This window comes from Zootoca vivipara, chromosome 7 (genome assembly GCF_965207765.1).
Source record: "Zootoca vivipara chromosome 7, rZooViv2.hap1.1, whole genome shotgun sequence".
NCBI lineage: Eukaryota > Metazoa > Chordata > Lepidosauria > Squamata > Lacertidae > Zootoca > Zootoca vivipara.
In genome coordinates this window covers 16,683,754-16,703,057 of record NC_142590.1, presented here as the reverse complement: position 1 = coordinate 16,703,057, position 19,304 = coordinate 16,683,754, and the positions used below count along the sequence as shown (strand labels likewise).

Here is a 19,304-nt window from a genome sequence, read left to right as displayed (position 1 = left end):
TAGTCGAAAGGGTGTAGTACCTAGTTTTCAAATTTGAAGATGACAGAAAACTGGGAAGGATAGCTAACTCCTCAGAATACAGTAGTAAACCTAAAATGTTCTTGCTGGAATGGAAAACTGACTGAAACATACAAAATCAAATTCCACCAAGGTATATGCAAAGTTCTGCTGTGGAGTGGGGGAACCAAATGCATGTGTAAAGAAGAGCGGATTCCCGGCTTGGCAGAAAAACATGAATAGGATTTCTGGATTGTAGTCAATCACACATTGAACATCTGGATGCTGTACTTTACCAAGGATAAAAACAAATTGCAATGGGTTCAGTGGACAACTACAAATATAGTCAGGGGTGTGGAAAGCAAGTCCTCTAAAGAAAAAACAACTGAGGGTGTTTAGCCTGAAGAGAAGATTTGGGCTTGGGGAGACACATAATAGCACTGTTCAAATACCTGAGGGGCAGTTGCATAAAATGAGGTAAGGCTGGATCTAATAGACTAATCTAATGGAAGGTAGATTTCAGTTGAACATTATCAGAGCAGTTCAACATTGGAACAAATTACCTAGATGGATGGTGAGCTTTAGCTGTAATTTTTAAGGCAGAACATATATTGGGGGTGCTCTTACTCAGGATTTCTTGTACGTATTGAGCAAGGGGATTGACTAGATGGTCTGCCAGGCTGCCCCCAACTGCCTCTGTGATTCTAAAGCCTGTACTGCAAGGAACTTGATTTTTAGTCTTTTTGCCTGTTTTCTAGTCATTGTTATATGTAATTACATCTTAACCCCCCCCCCTTTCCTTTTTCCTCTGTGATAATATGCTCACTGTTCTGACTAGGTATTAAGTACTGTATTGGCTTTATCCCACTTAACAGGCCAAGCTCTTTAAAAGCCAAAGAAAGAAGATTTCCATGGTCTGTCTTTCCAGGCTTCTCCCAAATAGTTCAGGCAGGGAATGGGGAAGGAATTCCTGCTGGCTGAATTTTACCCAAGAGAACTGCAGTCCAACTGGCACAAATAACTCGTTCTTTCTCCTTGTAAAGGTTGAATCCAAGAATATTTATGTGTGAAAGTTGGCTGGATAAGAGCTGAGAACCTAAACATTATTGAATATCAGAATGACACATTAGGGGCCTGAGTGCAAGGATTATGCTTTCTAAATGAAAAGACCCTTTTTGCTTTTTTTTTTTTAAACCCTATAAATACACCTCATGTTAATACAATATCACCAAACTTGTTAACTTGCCTGTTCTGGAAATTCAGGCCAGAATCTTTATTTTGAAGCAATCATGCAACCAGTTCTAATACAGCATCGGTATTGCTAGCTATGCATATCTTCCATGTGTGTTTCCCCCACCCCAAATAAATAAAAACAGGGTAACTGTCAGCACTCTTTCAGAGAAGATGGGAGGCAGCACCTCTGATTTTAAGAGCTTGCATAGGTGCCAAAACATGCACTCAGTTTCTTATTATAAAAGCCCAACACTGCAACCAGGAATCTGGAATTAAATACATAGATGGTATATTTTGGTGGTACACTTAATGTTTATCTTAAATCACATAGGCACTTGAGATTCATCAGCTAAGAGATTCATGATCTTCTTTCCACTTTCCGTGTTTCTGTGTTGAAGTCGCAACATAACAGAGCAAGTCAAAGCATGCAACACAGCAGTCTAGTAAGGTCCAAACCAGACAGGACAGGTGGTGGCAGCAGCAGGGGGTAGGATATCAGTGATTTAGGTCACCCACAGTTCTTGTTTAGCTATGTTGAAGAGTGGGACTGTGGTGCTCAGGAAGAGGAGATTTAACCCTTTCAACCCTTCCTTTCCATACTCTTTCCCCAATATATATCGTCTCATTTATTCCATTGGGTGGAGAGGGGTGAGGGAGAGAACTTCTTCCACAACTAGGCATACATCGTGCACAGTCAAGACATACCCAAATAGACATTGTATACCAGGGGCCTTACAAATGCATGAACTGCAACTTTTTGCTCTGCACTACAGTTTTGTACTCTATGCTTACCACTGCTAAAACTGCTTGATTAAGGTCTTTTTGGTAGCTTAAAACATGAAGCAGTGTTGTCTGGTTATGCAGGACAGGCACAGAGATATTCAACCATCAGTCCAGTCAATTGAACTGAAATGCAGCTTTGAAAATAACCATTACTGGGTTGGAAATCAACCCTTGCCTCTGTTGTGTGAAATGGGCTGCACTATAAGGTCCTTAACTGGGAAGCTAGTACAGTAAATAAGTCATATTTCTGGTTGCATGTGCTGAAAGAAGCTCCTCCAAGTAAATAGGTGTGGATTGTTTTCTAGTGAAAAACAGATACTTAACCTCTTTTTTCAGGTTATTGGTGAGCTGCAAAATGACTAATGATGTGTTGGGTGGGCTACCAAACATGTTAATTAAGTATATGGGCTGCTTAGGATTGCTGCTGCAACCACACCCTCTGCTTTGTATAATAATGTATATGTAATAAGGGCATCAGCTGTTCTAACATAATTGGAACTTAATTTTAATTTTGCAAAATCATATGAGTGCTTAAGTGTGCACTTGAACTAAGCATATTTTATCTATGTTTAAGTAAAAGTGCCTAGCAAGGGATTTTGTGTGGGTTTTAGGTAGGTCTTAATGACAGCTGCAAGGAATAGCAGTATATTGGAACTCATGGCGTCTTGCATTCCATCTCTGCAGAATGGAAGCTTCTTGCCTGGAGCTTGCCTTGGAAGGGGAGCGGTTGTGTAAAGCAGGGGATTGTCGAGCTGGTGTCTCTTTCTTTGAAGCAGCAGTTCAGGTTGGAACAGAAGACTTGAAAACCCTCAGTGCAATTTACAGCCAGCTGGGCAATGCCTATTTCTACTTGCATGAATACACAAAAGCTTTGGAGTATCACCACCATGATTTAACCCTTGCAAGGTAACTTTAGATTTTGATTCCTTCAGGATCCTCTACATAGCAATTAATTTTTCTGTTTGTGAATAAACTTTGTTCAGTGAAATTGACCAGATATACTTGACCATATATTGAACACATGATAATGGAAGGTTGCTGGGTATAATTCTGTCAACAGAAATTTCTTAGGCTAATTTCTGCTAATTATGTGATGAAATATGCTAATAGGATTTCATGAGAGCAGCTACAGATGTGCCCAGGGTATTGTATAAGCAAGGCATGTGTGGTCACTAATACACACTTAATTTGTCTCGGGTCTTAATTTGTATTAGTTGTGTATAACTAATCTTCCTTCTGCCACCTGCATATCTGAAAATACAACCTTAGAAAGCATTGTGTAAAATATCCACTGAAAATTAGTTTTTTTCAAAAAAGGGTTTCCTGACACTAATATTGTGGTGTTAATTAATCTTCATTAAATTTTAAAACACATACTGTTTTACTCTCAAAACAATATTATACTTCAAAGAAACAAACTGGCACAGCATAAGATTGGCAGCCAGTAAAGTACTACATAAAGAAAAAATAAATATATAAATGCAGTTTATACCATATCCATCAGGCAGGTAAGTATGTTATTCATTCTTCTCATTGTTGTTTTAAAAAATAATCATTAGTTTTTCTAAGCCCAGGTCCCTTAGTGAACATCAAGAGCTGCAGATGATTTGGGATAAAGGCAGGGAGGTCTCAGAACAAGACCTGAGCTGGCATGGGCATGTTAGCTCCCAGCAGGACTGAGGCTGGTTGCCTCAGCATTCTTCTTATTTTTGCAAACATTGTATAGATGGGGTGCCCAGCTGGGCATGTAGATAGTGACATATTCTCATTTTTTTTACTTTTACTTTAAGAATGTATTTTTCTACAATAAAATGGTGCTTATTCTCAAGTAAATGTGTTTAGCATGAGGACAGAAGAAGCTTTAGTTTGATTTTTGTGCTAATGTAATAGAAATGTAGAAGCAGTGGTAAAGCATAGAGTGGTGGCAGGGAGTCAGGGAAAAGAGAAATGTTGTACACTTCAAAATTGAAGTAATACACATAGCTTTCTAAATCCACCCCCACCCCCAGTAAGATCATTAAGTTCAGGGTATAAAATTACCTAGCTGCACCAAGTTGTACAGTGGTACCTCGACTTACAAACGACTCAACAACCGAATTTTCTGACTTACGAATGGGGGTAATGGCCGCACGCTTACAAACGCCTCGACATCGGGGGGGGGGGAACCGCAGCGGTTTTAGATAGGGTTGCTTCGACTTACGAATTTTTTCGTTTTCAATGCATTCCTATGGAAAATCGTGTTTCCAATGGTGTTTTTCGACTTACGAATTTTTCGACTTACGAAGGTGCCTTCGGAACGGATTAAATTCATAAATCGAGGCACCACTGTAATTGAATTCTAAATTACAGTACATTTACAGTGCAATACTATGCACATGTACAAGTCCTCTTGTTTTCAGTAGTTCTTAACATCCTAGTGAGAGCATTTAGAATTGGAGCCATAACATTGTAGCAGTTTGACCAATGTTAAAATATCTCCAAGCAGTCTTTGCTAAGCCACTAGCTGGAATTAATGTTATCATGGGTTGTCTAAAATACATAAATAAGGCTTAATGCTGAGTAAACATATTTAGGATGGGACTCAAGTCTGTTCAAATTGTAATGAACATGTGGTAACTAATGTAGATTTTTAATAGGAAAATATTTCTGTTTAAGATAGGTTGAAGTCCACATACGTTATAAAAGTGGCAGAAATGAGTTCATATTTCTTTCGATTTTCAGGACCATTGGGGACCAGTTAGGAGAAGCTAAAGCAAGTGGAAACTTGGGAAATACCTTAAAGGTCCTTGGAAATTATGAAGAAGCAATTGTCCGCTGTCAGAGGCACCTCGACATTTCTAGAGAGCTAAGAGACAAGGTAAAACACTTGCTATATTTAGCACTGTTAAGTGTGTGTGTGTGGGGGGGAGAAACAAAAAGTGTTCTTTTAAACAATGCTATAGCTAAAGATTTATTTGGTTCAAGTGATTCCAATTTTGTTAAGTTCCCCAGGAAAGTTTTCCCCAGGAAAGTTCCTCTAAACACTTTGTCCAGAAGATCACAGCAGCATCTTCTCACACAACCTCTGCCAGTGATCTTCCTCCAAATAAAGGTCACTAGAGTGGAAATGTGTTTTATTTTTACCCTTCCATTTATTTATGCATTTATTTATACAGTAGGGGATCCAGTCCTACTTGCTTTGCTTGCCAATCCTCCTCTTAGAGCTTGTTAAAATCCTACTCATTCTCTCTATACCACCGTTTGCCCCTCCTGCTCCATTGGGAGTTTCAATCCACACAATCGGGAGGGTACCACATTTACCGTCTCTGTCCTAATAATACATTTGCTGTCTAGAGAACAAAAGGGCATCTGATTCTAGCTCTCTGTAACCTTTATGGAAAACTGGGTACCAATCCAGACTGGTCTTAAACACCCTTCACCATTTTGCTTTTCTTAATCTCTTCTTGTGCCATTCGTCTTTGTTAAACACAAATAGGTGTAGGAATCTGCCAAGTGCTTGGTAGCACCTGCACGTTCCTGAGAACTTGTTTTGATAGTCTAAAAAGAAAGTTATGTGCCTACCGATTAAGGTAGCATGTGTTTGGATCATTAAAAGAGGTCTCTGTGGAGTTCCTGTAGTCTGCAGATGTGGCTCCTGATAAAACATTTTTGCAAATATAGTGAGCCTTCTTGGGGAATGCTGTGGTGAAATGGCTCATCAGAATTGCAGGAAAGGAATGATTGTTTTGTATAAACGGGAAGACATCCATTGTTGAATAGTTGAGAAATGTGCTTTTATATGTCTGGCTGAAAACATTCATAAGGCAGTAAGTTTGAAATTCAATTCCAGCCTTTTCTTCTTTAGGTTGGAGAAGCAAGAGCACTTTATAACCTTGGAAATGTATATCACTCCAAGGGTAAAAGTGTAGCCTGTGCAGGTACCCATGATCCAGGAGAGTTTCCAGATGATGTTAAAGCTGCATTGCGGAAAGCTGCAGATTATTATGAGTAAGTAACAAAGGGAGCGGGGAGAACTATTATTGGAAGCAGAGTTGATGTAGCTTAAAATAGTATTTATAACCCTTTAAAATGTGCTTTATATTAGACATGCTTTCAAAACTATGTTTCTATTTCCCCTTCTCTATATAATAAGCTCTTTTTGTCTGAAAATTAGTTGAAGTTCAAACACAAAAATAAATTTCAAAAATAGAACATATGAAACATTCAGATGAAACTCGTGTTTAGAATTTTAACTCTTCCTCTTGTCTCTCCAGTTGCAGCAGCTTAATTCTGGCCAATAAAAATGCACTTGCTGATGAATTTCTAAGGAGGGAAGTGTCAACAGTTATCGAGTAACTGTCATAAAAGCTGTTTATGTGCCTTTTCAAAATGAAATTACCACATTTTTTCGTGTATAAGACTAGGTTTTTCTCCTTAAAAATGTCAAAAATTAGGAGGCATCTTATAAACTGGCCATCCCCCCCCCCAATTTTCTTAAATATGAGTCCCCCAAAATAGGGGACATCTATACATAGGGGCATCTTATAGACTGAAAAATGCGGTAATTCACAGAGAGCACAGTGTAGTACACACTTTTAGTTTATCATAGCAGTCACAATGGTATGTACTGTTTTGTTCAAGATTTTATTAGTTACCAAACTTAGTCCTGCATTGTACCTGGAACAGTACCAGAAGCCAATGAAGGCTTGTCAGGTCAAAACTACAGTATATGGGTTGTTGCTTCTTAATAATCTGCAAGGGCTATCACACATTAAATGCATTTCAGTTTGAGGTTGTTTCACTAAATTTGGAAGAAAAATAAATATAGCCTTTTATGGAAAAGTGCTGCATGTGACTCCCATTTGAACTCCATCAATACTTTCCTATCCCAAGTCATGAGATCTTCTGACCAGTGGTTTCAACAGTATTTGGCTTCAGTCTGGTGACACACATCCCATTTTGAACCATGAGCATATATTTATGAGGGAGGAAAATGAATTTTTTTGTGTGTAGGAACTTTAACAGTACCCAAAGAGAAGCAAAATTGCTTTCATTTTGTTTATGCTCTTCCACGTTTTTAGCAAAAATGTACACTTCCATGAGCTGATAATGAACCAGGTTGTAATGTGGAAAAAAATAAGTATAAAACAATAGAGTTAAATAGACCGTGTTGTTCTCATCAGAAACGCCATCCTCTGAATCTTTAGTGTGTGTAGCATCCTACTTTTACAAGCCTAATTCATATGTTTTTTGCATGGGAAAGCCACTAATAACTGATGGCTTCCTCTGCCTATCTCCCTATTTTTCCTGACTATCGCAATGCAGAGAGGTGGAAAATGGAATTCTGTTTTGGTGAATTTCTGCTCTTCAACAAACTGACCACACGTTTGTAAGCCTCCAGAATCTCTTGGCATAGGTGTCAACCATTTTGTGCAGGGTTCTGTTTCTAGCTTGAGCGCACATACAAGTGAAACTCGGAAAATTAGAATATCGTCGAAAAGTGCATTTATTTTAGTAATGCAACTTATTATTATTTTATTTTTAATTTTTACAAATGCTTTCTTTTGGAAATTCCATAGTAATAAAACAAATAGTTACAATAATACAAAAATAAACAAAAATAAACATCGCTGTTATATTTCATTAATTACATTCCATTTATAATTGACCTGCTTAACGACAAATAATTACAACAAATAAAGGCTTGACATATCTTGCTTTGCATGTCATGCATCTATCTCATATATTGGTTTCACCTTTTAAGTTGCATTACTGAAATAAATGCACTTTTCGACGATATTCTAATTTTCCAAGTTTCACCTGTAAGCCTGGCTTGCACTGTTATGCCCTCTTCCAGGTCGACAAGTACACACATGTTGGCAGTCGCACATCTGTTGAACATGTGCAAAGTGGTCACCGCCTATGGGTTAGGCCCCTCTTCCTGTCTCTGGGAGGCAATAAAATGACAACTTTGGATCAGGGCTCTTGTGAGGGTGAAAGCATTAAACCACCTAATATTGATGGCTTCTAGCAAAAGTTATTAATGTATTGTGGTCATCGTGTCAGTTCCATGAGCAGGAAGAGCAGCCACCTTAATGGTTGCTAATTGTTATGCATTTCTAACATAAACCTTTTAATTGTTTTTATTTTGTTTCCCTGTTAAATAGGGAGAACTTGACAATAGTGACAGAGCTGGGTGATAGGGCAGCCCAGGGACGTGCCTATGGAAACCTGGGGAATACTCATTATCTTCTGGGCAACTTCAGGAGTGCCGTCACTGCCCATGAGCAGGTACAGGAGAGTGCTGTGTTCACGCATAACACTAAGCCATGGTTTGTTTCATCAAACCAGAAGTCATCCTGCAGAGCTGTGACTTGTTTTTCCCATCTTGGTTTGTTTTCTGACTGCTCTTGCTTTGCTGTATAGATTGATGAGCATCTGGGGTGGCATGGCCAAAGACTTTTCGGTTCAGACATAATGCCACACAATAGTCTAAACAAGTCTATAAGCCAAGAACAAACCATGGCTTTACACTGTGATTTATTGCCAGAAAATAAACAATTGTTAGTCAACTGGGATGGGTTCAGACAATCCACTCTTTGGCTGAAGAAACCTTGGCTTGGTGTTATGTGCATGGCACGCCAGAATATGGTGATAGTTTCCAGCATGATGTATTCTGCACCTGCCATTTAAAAAACAGATTTTTATTATTTCTACTATTACAGTACTATTATTATCATCTGCTAACTCCTAGTGATGAAAGATAGTTTATTCAGGATACCTCTTTACAAAGAATCTGTAACAATGTATGTTCTGCAGAAATAGCTGAATTTTTTACTGAATGAAACCCACATTAAGGTTTATTTGAAATCAGTAACCTGGGATTCTAAAATTTTGTGCTACATATTGAATTCCATCCTTTTACACTTCACAACTACTTACTGGATATCAGTATGAACCATTATAAACAGCAGACTTGAGAATTTAAAAGTTGCTTTACTTGGAATTTTGCAGGAGTTAGTCTTCCTTCTTTCAGGATACAGTAGTGGGCATATGGGTTCCTAACTATTCCAGAGGAGGTAGTTGTCTATCAGAAATTCACAGTATTTGACAACAGAACCTTTATTTTTCAGCGCCTTTTAATTGCAAAAGAATTTGGTGATAGAGCTGCTGAAAGAAGAGCCTACAGCAATCTTGGAAATGCTTATATTTTCCTTGGAGAATTTGAAACTGCTGCCGAATACTACAAGTTAGTCAATGTATTGTTTAATACCTAACCAGAGTATTATCATAAGTTTTCCAATCCTTCTAGTTTTCATTATAAATTTATAATCCTTCCTTCAGATTTTAGCCTATCTGGTAGGTATGTTAGACTTAAGATATAACTTGCCCTGGACCACCCAGAGAATATTATATTTGTGTGAGCCTGGATTTTCTATTTCTAATTCCAAATCTGAAGCTACTTTCAGATTTAGATGTTTTATTTGAATATTGATTGGTTGTCTTCTCTTTCCTGAGTTTAGTTAATACCTTTTCAAAAGGTCAGTATTGGCATTCCCCCCTTGAAAATTAAGATCCTCAAAATCAGTTTTTATTAGAACATATAAACCATCTGTGCCACTGTGAGAACAGAGTGGTGGACAAGATGGGCCATTGGCTTGATTCAGCAATCTCTTCTTACATTTTTTAATGCTCTAAGGATCTAACAAAATGACAGATGTTTTAGAATATCATTTTAGGAAAATACTGGTATTTTGGGAATGGTCAATGGTAGAGCATCTGCTTGTGTGTGCAGAAGGTCCAAGGTTTAATGCCTAGCATTTCCCAATAAGACTGGTAATCTCCTCTGCCTGGAACCTTGGAAGAGCTGCTGCCATTCACTGTAGACAAGCCCTGAGCCACATGGACCAATGGTCTGCCTTCCTGTGTTTCTGTGTTCTTACCCTATGGGTTTAGACTGCAGCACTGGTTCTGTGGAAAATGTACCCCATTATTTGATTGACCTGTTTTTTTCTGCAGTTTATATAAAATCCTTAGATCTAGCTGTTGATGGGAAACCTAATTGGTCTGAACTGCAAAGTAGGGTGACCCTGTTGGCAGTGGTGATATTTACTTTGGCAGCTTCTAAAGTTTGAGCCAGTTTTCTGCCCTCTCAGTAGCATGATAAATAAATTAAATTGTTTTGTTGAAGTTTTTATTATTTAATTTATTTCTTTGTTGTGACTCCTAGTCTAAACAATAGAGATTGATTGATAAAGACCCATTGTATGTTTGTTTATGCATATATAGGTTTGTATTTGTCTAAGGAAAAATACTGTTTTGGAAATGGGGAAATAATTAGCTTTGTATAGGATTATATTTGTATATTAAACATTGAGAGCCACTTGAACTATGTGCAGATACAGTGTTGTTCATGTAAGCGAAGATTATTTCTAGCTGTTTGTACTTTTAGAAAAACACTGCAGCTCGCCAGACAGCTTACAGACCGGGCTGTAGAAGCACAAGCTTGCTACAGCCTTGGGAATACATATACTTTACTTCAAGACTATGAAAAGGCTATCGATTATCATCTGAAACACTTGGCAATTGCTGAAGAACTGAATGATAGGTAAGGCTTTTAAAAGTCCACTGTTCATTAACAAGAGAGAGATCTTTTTCAGGGTATAAAATTAAGTTCCTATAGAATAATTGTCATATTCAAATAGACAAAGGTACAAAGAACTACACTATGCATGCCTAAGAATCTGCCCCTTGCCCCGTGGGATTTTCCTCTCCACCCTTTTGAACTGTAGGTGACCATGCCATATCATAAACTCTTTTGAAAATTCCCTTCAGTTTTGTGCAGTAACTTGTGCTTTTTGACCTGCTACTTTAGAAAAAAAACCTGGGGCTCACCTAGTTCAATATCTAAATGCAACTCTGGAAACTTTAATAAACAATAATTATTTTTAAAATTTGCGAGATTTGCAGTGGGATTAGCCAACTTTCTGTCACTAAGCTTTGTATTATGTAGCTTTAGGACTTTTAATTGAAATTGTGCATTAATGAGATTTTGTATATTCAAATTGAATATAAACTCCATTCTATGTTTTGAAACTGCTGTTTTGTTACTGAGAACCAATTCATTTACGTTAGCTTTGTTCAGTAGCATTACCAAGAGCGTGTAAACAGGACTGCCTCTCAGGAAGGGAGGGAAGCCTATCTCCCAAGGAATCACAGAATTGTAGAGTTGGAAGGGACCCTGAGGGTCTTCTAGTCCAACCCCCTGCAATGCAAAGAATCTCAACACATGATCCTTCTCCTATCTGAAACTATACTGGATGCTGCTTAGCTTTGCAAATGTGCCAGCCGTTTCAGTGCTGCACCACTTAGAGGACTACATAGTTGATTCAACAGCCACTGTCCATTGTTCTCTCCCCATTCCTAGGGGGCTAACTAAATTTGAGCCACACCTCCTGACTTCATTGACTACTACAGTAGCTGGAAGAAAGCTAGGCATGTAAATTTGTAGCAACCTAGTGAGCTAGAGGGAGCCCCAGCTGACAAAGCATCAAGGTGAGTTAAGCAGATGTGCAGGTTTAGCAGCAGGGCAAGGAGGCCAGGGCACAGGACTCTGCCCCTCCTTTCCTTTAGCTAAAGTAAACCTGAACTCTCAATAAAAGTAACCCCTGCAACTGGAATGTCAGCAGGGGTGTGGGGGCTTTCCAGTGTTTTACACTGTCTTGTCACATGTACAGCTATCTCCCTTTTGGACAGAAGTCACGGGTGTGTCCAAAGTGCAATGAGCTCCTGGTTCTCTTGGAACAAGCTCATTCCCTTGAAGCTAAGGTGGCAGACCAGGAAAGCTAAGAGAGGCAGAAAACTCCATGAATGAGACATGCAGGGATACTATAGTTGTGTCCCACTCCCACACTGAGAGCTGTCCTGCTGTCAGGGAGAATGAGAATTTCTGGGAAGGAGAGTGTCAGAAGAAGAGGAAAACATCCTTAGAAAGGACCCATTCTTTGAGGGAAGAACAGTTATGCCTGCATGCTCAGGATGCTTGAATGGGTGGGGAGTGAAGAAAGTGGATGGAGAAAAGTGTTTGTCCCTCTTTGATAACACTAGAATTGAATGTTGGAAGATTAAGGGCAGATAAAAGAAAGTCCTCCTTCACACAGCACATAGTTAAACTATGGAACTTGCTCCCACAGGAGGCAGTGATGACCACCAACGTGGGTGGTTTTAAAAGATTAGACAGATTCATGGCGGGTAGGACTATCAATGGCTACTAGCCAAGGCGGCTATACATGGTTGGAAGCAGTAATGGTTCTGAATATCAGTTACTGGGAACTGCAGGAGGAGTGAATGTTATTGTGCTCAGATCCTGCTGAAAGGTTTCCCACAGGCATCTAGTTGGCTAGCAAGAACAGGATGCTGGACTAGATAAAGGATTAGCCTGATGCTTCAGGCTCTTATATTCTTACTTCTTGGCTGATAGTGGTTTGTTTTCTCACGTGCTAGTGGGGAGTACAAAGTGGCACAGAAAAGTGCATTAGCATTAAACTATTAACTGGTTTACTGTGGCGTATAAACTGACTAGTGTGGAATGGGTCCTTACTGGTTTAAGTCAGTTAGAAAGCTAATGTATGGAGCATTTAATAAGTGTCATGCTGTTGAACTGTGTTTCAGAATTGGTGAAGGAAGAGCGTGCTGGAGTTTGGGGAATGCATACACAGCCCTGGGGAACCATGAACAAGCTATGCACTATGCTGAAAAGCATTTAGACATTTCGAGAGAGGTATGTGGTCATATTCCAAGTTGTTCGTGGTATACTCTTTTATAAAAATAAGTATGCATATACAGTGGAACCTTGGTTTTCGAGCGTAATCCATTCCGGAAGACCGTTTGAGTTTCGAAATGTTTGAAAACTGAAAACCGAATACAGAAGCCTCAATGCAATAGGGAAACTCAAAATGGAAGCCACCTCAGAAGTTCAAGGACTGGGTTTCACATATTTATGGATAGTTTATACAGGAACTTGTTCAGTATGGATATGAAATTACGAAATGCTTTTGATTGCAGGTGGGAGATAAAACTGGAGAACTAACAGCTAAACTTAACCTCTCAGATCTACAAATGGTGCTTGGCCTAAGTTTCAGCACAAACAGTTCAATGATGACAGAAAATCAAATTCTAGATCATAGCGTGAATGGTAAGTATAAACTTCCATGATTATGTATTAAGATTTATCTTAATTAATCTTCAACACTGATAGATAGGTGGGATATACCTCTCATTTTACTTGGGGAAATTACAAGACTGTGTATTTGCAATGCAATGGGGGAAAAGTTTTGCAATCCTTAATCTTCAAATACTGTTTGTTCTTGTATTCTGGTTTTAGAATTTTTTTTAAAAAAACCACAAGCCATTTTTCTTTTATAAGCACACCTATACATTGGAGTCCCTCAGCAGAACTAGGAGATAATTATTGGTGATTCCCCCCCCCCCCCGCTGAAATCCACTGTAGAGTGCCCTTCAACCCCAACACCACACACACACACACACACACAAAATTCCCTAAATATCTGAAAGACTGCCTCATTCCTCACAGACCCTGCTGAGATTAGCAGAGGGGGTACTCTTGGTAGTTCCTCCACAATCTGAGGCTTGGGGTGGTGGTGGCCTGTGGCATTCTCTGTGGTGGCTGTTAAGCTGTGGAGCTCCCCATTGAGTTGTATCTGGCAACTTCATTATACAGCTTTCAGAGAGTGCTGAAGCTGCACCTTGGATTTTGACACTTGAGGTTTATGTTTTTAGGAGCCACCTTGTTTTTATGGTTGTAAGTCATTCCAAATTGTTATATTATGCTGTAACCGGCTTTGGGACCTTCAGGTGAAAAGTGGGAAATAAATACATAATTTAATAAAATCTTACCTTGCATGTAGGCAAGTTCTAATTCAATTATTAGTCTCAAGTAGTTGGTCATTAGACTTTAGAAGGTCCAGGTAATTTACCCTCATTGTACTTGTTATGAAGCTTTCCTTCAGAATAAACTATTTTTCTATCGTTAAGGTGCAAGACCCCGAGTAGGTCGTCGCCATAGTATGGAAAACATGGAACTTATGAAGCTTACTCCTGAAAAGGTTGGTGACTGGCTGAACATATTTCATGGGTTGGATACGGACTACATTAGCTCCCACTGATTTTACTGGAAATGGAATTCAGCTAGGCATTAACTTAATATGGATTCAGCACATTAGTCTTAATTGTCATTCAAGCAAGCTAGGGCCGTCTCAAGCAGGTCAGGCGCCCTGGCGCCGTGATCACTCCGGCGCCCCGCCCTGGTGGGTGGGTGTAGTGCAGCTTCCGCGCGGCTTTGCCGCGCAGCGCCCCCCTACCAGCCTAGCGCCCTGCACCACCGAGACTACCCCTAGAGCCAGGCCTGATTCAAGCTATAGGGGGAGGAGATGTGGAGGTTGTGGTACTCCCATCTACGTGTCCAGACAGTGTTGACCTCCCTGCTTTGTTCCTCTCTCTCCTAGTGGGGGGGGGGGGTCAGGTCTCTGGCAGCAGTGTTCCTCACTGACCAGTCCTCTGCAATGTCAACTACCTTTGGATGTTAGCTAGCCAGAACAAGTTATGCAGGAAGTGATTTTGGTAAAAAAAATGAGAGAATCAAAATCTGTATTTTTAACTATTTCTGATTGATTGGCAATAAATGGCACCACTTGTGTGTGCATCTATAGCCTTCTCCTCCTCCCCTGAGGTTGTCAATCTTATGCTGTATTTGGTTTATGATCTGTAGACCAAATCAGCTGAACTGAAGCAGAAATTTAGTTGATTGACTACATATCAAGGATAGAAAATATTTTTCTTCCCTTTGTATTGAGTATTGTGGGTTATTTATTAAGCCATTGTTTACAGAAAATGGCTGCATGGAAATACCAGAACTAGCACTGAAAGAGAGAGAAGATATATGAGTAGAACAGTACTAAGAGTTCTGTATGGTACATACCAAACAAGATGGAACTGATTTCTATGCAGTTTGATGTTCTGAATTTCTTTCCAAGGTTTTGTTCACACATCACAATGAGCCTTAGTTAATGTTCTATTGTCATTAGATCACTCAATTCAGGGATCCTTGTTTTTTGAGCAAAAAACTCACCATGATCCCCGATTTGGAAAGAATACTAAGCCAATGGTTGTGATGTGTTGCACCTGCTTACCAGCAGGGAGGAGCAAAAAACATTAAATGCAGACAGCATATTTTAAAAAATTATGAGCAGCAGCTTTGCTGAGAAATGGGTAAAATGAATTCCAAGTTCACAGTTTTAGGGTTGTTTCCTGAGCTATTTCTAGTCATAGTAGACCCATTGAAATAGTGACCATGATTAAGTTTGATCCATTAATTTCAGTAGGCCTACCACAAGCAAAACTTTGTTGAATACCACCCTTAGTCTCCATACATAGGGAGTCAAAGGGTAGGAGAAAAAGTTAAAAATATAGAAGTTCAATCTATTGTTCCACTGTCTCCTCTTTGCTTCTGCTTCCTGCCACCCCTTGTGCCTCCACCCCCCCCCCATTTGCCTAGGGTCTCCCTTTTTTGCTGCACTTGTCTGTAAACAGAAATGGGATATTTAAAAATTCAGAATACTTGTGTGTATCTGTAGTTCAGGAACAATCTAAGGAGGCAGAGCTAATTTAAACAGGGAAAAAGTGATGTACAATTAGTATAATGAAGAAGGAATTGGCATCACTGCATGAACTTAATTTTAGGTCTTAAAAAGTTATCCAGGACAATTAGTTTAGCATAGCTAAATAATACCTGGGATCCATACTACTTTCCTGAATGTAGTACAATGTCACAAAGAAACACTAAAAGCGGCAGTATCTTGTCCCTGGGAAAATGTGACCACCCTCTTGTCCAAAATTTGCATGTCGATTATAGTGAAACAGGTTGTAGTGGATACTGCTTGTAATGTTCTTTTGGAAGGCTGCTTAGAACTTCAAGAGTGTAGGATTTGTTGCCATAACAAATCTTCCTGTTTTGATATGAGGTACTTGAATTTTTCAAGCTCTGTGGATATATTGACCCAAATCAAATCAGCCACTTCAGTGTTAGTAGTGTGAAAATTAAGGAAGGTAGTATTTTGTGCCTTAATGAGAGACTTTCTTCTGGATAGTTTCTTGATATACATTGTCCCTTGTTCTCTAGGTTCAGGACTGGAACAGTGAAATTCTGGCCAAACAGAAACCACTAGTTCCTAAACCTTCAGCAAAACTACACTTTGTAAATCGATTAAAAGGCAAAAAATACAAAAACATCACATCTTCTAAAGTGCTTCAGGATGCTAGTAATTCTATTGACCACCAACTAAGTTCACAGAAGGTATTTGTGGATAAATATTTAATTGCTTGAAAGAAATCTTAAAAATATAGTTTTTGAAAGCATATTGGTTTAACTTGTTTGCTTGAGTTAAAAAAAATCTTAGCAACATCATGATTAATGCTCATGATGAAGGTAATTCTAAGCATACTTCTTAGGAAGCAATTCCTATCAAGCTCAGTGGATATTTTCTGAATAAGCATGGTTAGGATTCGGGTGGAAAAATCAGTTTGAAAATTTTGTTGGGTTGGAGAACTAAACATTTGATTATAAAACCTGTATCAGCTGCTCAATTAGCTGGCTTTGTTAGGCTAAGACACTAGCATCAATTTCTGTCCTAAGTGTTGTTTTACTTCATTGGCTCTTCTTCCCTCCCTCTTTCCCATGCTATTTATTTGTGCATAGCTTTTTTTTGTAACATGGGTAGAGGAAATATCTCCCCTATTGTCTTCAAAAGTAACCAGTAAAACTTTGGCCTGACTATTTTTTTATCTGACTTCTTAAAAGAACAGCCCTGATGTGCCTGGAGATGAAGGGTTCTTTGACTTGCTAAGTCGATTTCAGAGCAACAGAATGGATGATCAACGGTACTGTTTCCAGGACAGGAACAGACTGGCAGTGACAGCTTCTTCTGCACCATCAAGAACATTGAAAAAATGTAACTAATTTTAAAATGTATAATTCCCACCTTCTGACAGAATAGAATAAAAGCAGCATAATTATTTTCTTCTTCATCTTTCTGCAGCCTTTTCTACGTCCATGGTCTCACCTCACACTGATGAATTTCTAGATCTTCTTGCTAGCTCTCAAAGTAGACGTCTAGATGATCAGCGAGCCAATGCCAGTGATTTACCAGGACTTCGTCTTAATCAGTGCAACAGTCAATCGGTCCTTGGCCGCTTGATGGCCAGTAGCAATAGTGAACCAGATGATGACTTCTTTGACATTTTGATAAAATATCAGGTAAGTCTTGTAAATGCTGCTCTACATGGTTTGTAATGTTTTGTGAAGGACAGGAGGAAATAAACTTTATGCAGCATTATGGTGAAATCTGGTTTCAGGGGGTTCTTAAAATCAGAGGAACTGAAAAATACATGTGATACTTAATGTTTTTTTCTTTTAAAAAGTTAATGAATGCCCTCTAATAAATCTTAGCATTTTTAACAAAGCTCATGGTAAGTCACCCTCAGATATATTCTTAAAATCAAATGGCTTGCCAGAATGCTGTAAGCAAATTAAGCAATCTAATTAATTAGGATGAGAAATAAGCAGAACATGCTCTGACTTGAGAAAACAGCCCTCTGCATTTCTCAGCTTCTGAACAGATTTTGCCTGACCCTCACAATTGCAGATTTCTTATGAAATCTCATTTTTTCCCTCCCTGTTGAAATGATTATACATGTCACTAGAATTTTGTTTTAAAAGCCTGGATCAAAAGGAGTTTTCTATATCAATACATCACCCAGGACTGGTATGTGCCAAAGGAAAAACTGCAGCCGGGAACTGGTGGCAGTTTATACCATCAGGTGGAAACCATCATTGCACTCTGGCCATCGAACAACTGAGGCCAAGCTAGCTTGTTCCTCCCTTGGCTGCCTGCTCTGCAGCGGAGAAGTTTAAGGGAGCCCCACTCTGGCTCGCACAAGGTAGAGACGTGGTGGGTGCTCTGCTAGACTTGTCTGTTGAGGGGCAGGCAGCTGTGCACCCCAAAAGAGGTAGCCCACCCATGCCAAGGTGGTGAGGCAGGCACCTTGGCACAGTGCCACCTTGGCAGAAGGGATTCTCTTTCTCCTGGCCCAACAGGTGCACTGCATCTTTACTCCACACCCTGGGAGGAAAGACAGACCCCACCCACCAGGGCAAAGGCAGTCAGATGAGGGGTCTTATGGCAATGCAGTGCGATAAGGCACCCCCCGCAAGCTGAAGAGACATGGGGCTTGGGCAGCTGGGGTGGTGGTGAAAAACTTTGTGCCCGCCCAGCTGGGCAGTGCATGTTCTCTCCACACCAAGTGTTGGGGACGGAGGGACTTACTCCTCCCACAGCACTGGGAACAAGCTACACTGACCTCAGCCCCGTGAGGTGAAACTGCCTCTGCCCCTCCCTTATGGGCTGGGGTCAATGCAGCTTATTTCAACATTGTTGTGAATTGCCAGACTGTACTGTTTTGGCTGGTGATACATTGTGATATTGAAAACCTGACATCAGCCAGCCCTATTTCCCAAGCATCTAACAACTAGCTGTGAATCCTGTGCAAGGGGGGGGGGAGTTATTTCAGTTGGACTAAAGATTACTATAAAACAAGTGATATTATTAAATTACCTAAAATGTGCAAAATATTTGTAGAATATCGAACACATTTCTTGACAAGGTGAAGGAGTGGCTAACATAGCATTTATAAAACGATACTATAGTGAAGGAGGCTTGGAAGGCCTTGCAGATTATATGCAAACTGCGTAAAACGGTTTTTATCTAAAGTGTTCTGACTGCATAAGGACAAAATACAAAAGAATATTCCAAAAAGAGCTCATAGACTAAGGGTCTAGTAGGAAGAGGGTTAAAATACAGATTAGGAAAATTTAAAATATTTTGTTCTTGTGTCACACTTTTCCTATCATGAAAGGTACAAAAATATGTTAGCTAATCTTTCAGATAAGCAGTTCACGTCCCTCAGTATTCTTAAAATGGGTTCAGGTTGTGGTAGCTGACCTTAAGTATGTGCTCAAGCATACCTGAAAAGGTTCCTCTTTAATCTGGGCTAAGACCTCTGTATCCATTAATGCTACACTCGGGTAGAGTTCATTGCGCTGGTTGAGAAGTGTGATGAGATGCAAGACGAGACCTTTATTCTTTTAGCTGGCATCCATTCTTCTCCTGTATGAGACAACCTCCCCACACCCATGGAAACACTGGTAGAGACTTACTGGATTACAGACTTTAATATGC

General features: G+C 39.6%; 1 protein-coding gene across 10 annotated transcripts in view; it reads left to right on the top strand.

The window, feature by feature from the left end:
• Positions 1–19,304, top strand: part of GPSM2 (G protein signaling modulator 2) — a 34,954-nt gene that overhangs the window by 14,430 nt on the left and 1,220 nt on the right. For 5 of the 10 annotated variants that reach the window (XM_035123216.3, XM_035123210.3, XM_035123215.3 and 2 more), the window contains 12 exons: positions 2,698–2,919; positions 4,735–4,870; positions 5,858–6,000; positions 8,160–8,283; positions 9,126–9,241; positions 10,445–10,600; positions 12,664–12,772; positions 13,057–13,186; positions 14,047–14,117; positions 16,190–16,363; positions 16,868–17,018; positions 17,106–17,323. In XM_035123216.3, the coding sequence (XP_034979107.1) occupies positions 2,699–2,919; positions 4,735–4,870; positions 5,858–6,000; positions 8,160–8,283; positions 9,126–9,241; positions 10,445–10,600; positions 12,664–12,772; positions 13,057–13,186; positions 14,047–14,117; positions 16,190–16,363; positions 16,868–17,018; positions 17,106–17,323 (1,749 nt within the window). In that variant the 5' untranslated portion in view covers position 2,698. The remainder of the gene's footprint in view (positions 1–2,697; positions 2,920–4,734; positions 4,871–5,857; positions 6,001–8,159; positions 8,284–9,125; positions 9,242–10,444; positions 10,601–12,663; positions 12,773–13,056; positions 13,187–14,046; positions 14,118–16,189; positions 16,364–16,867; positions 17,019–17,105; positions 17,324–19,304) is intronic. The other 5 variants (XM_088673762.1, XM_035123218.3, XM_088673759.1 and 2 more) reach the window with 1 other exon arrangement.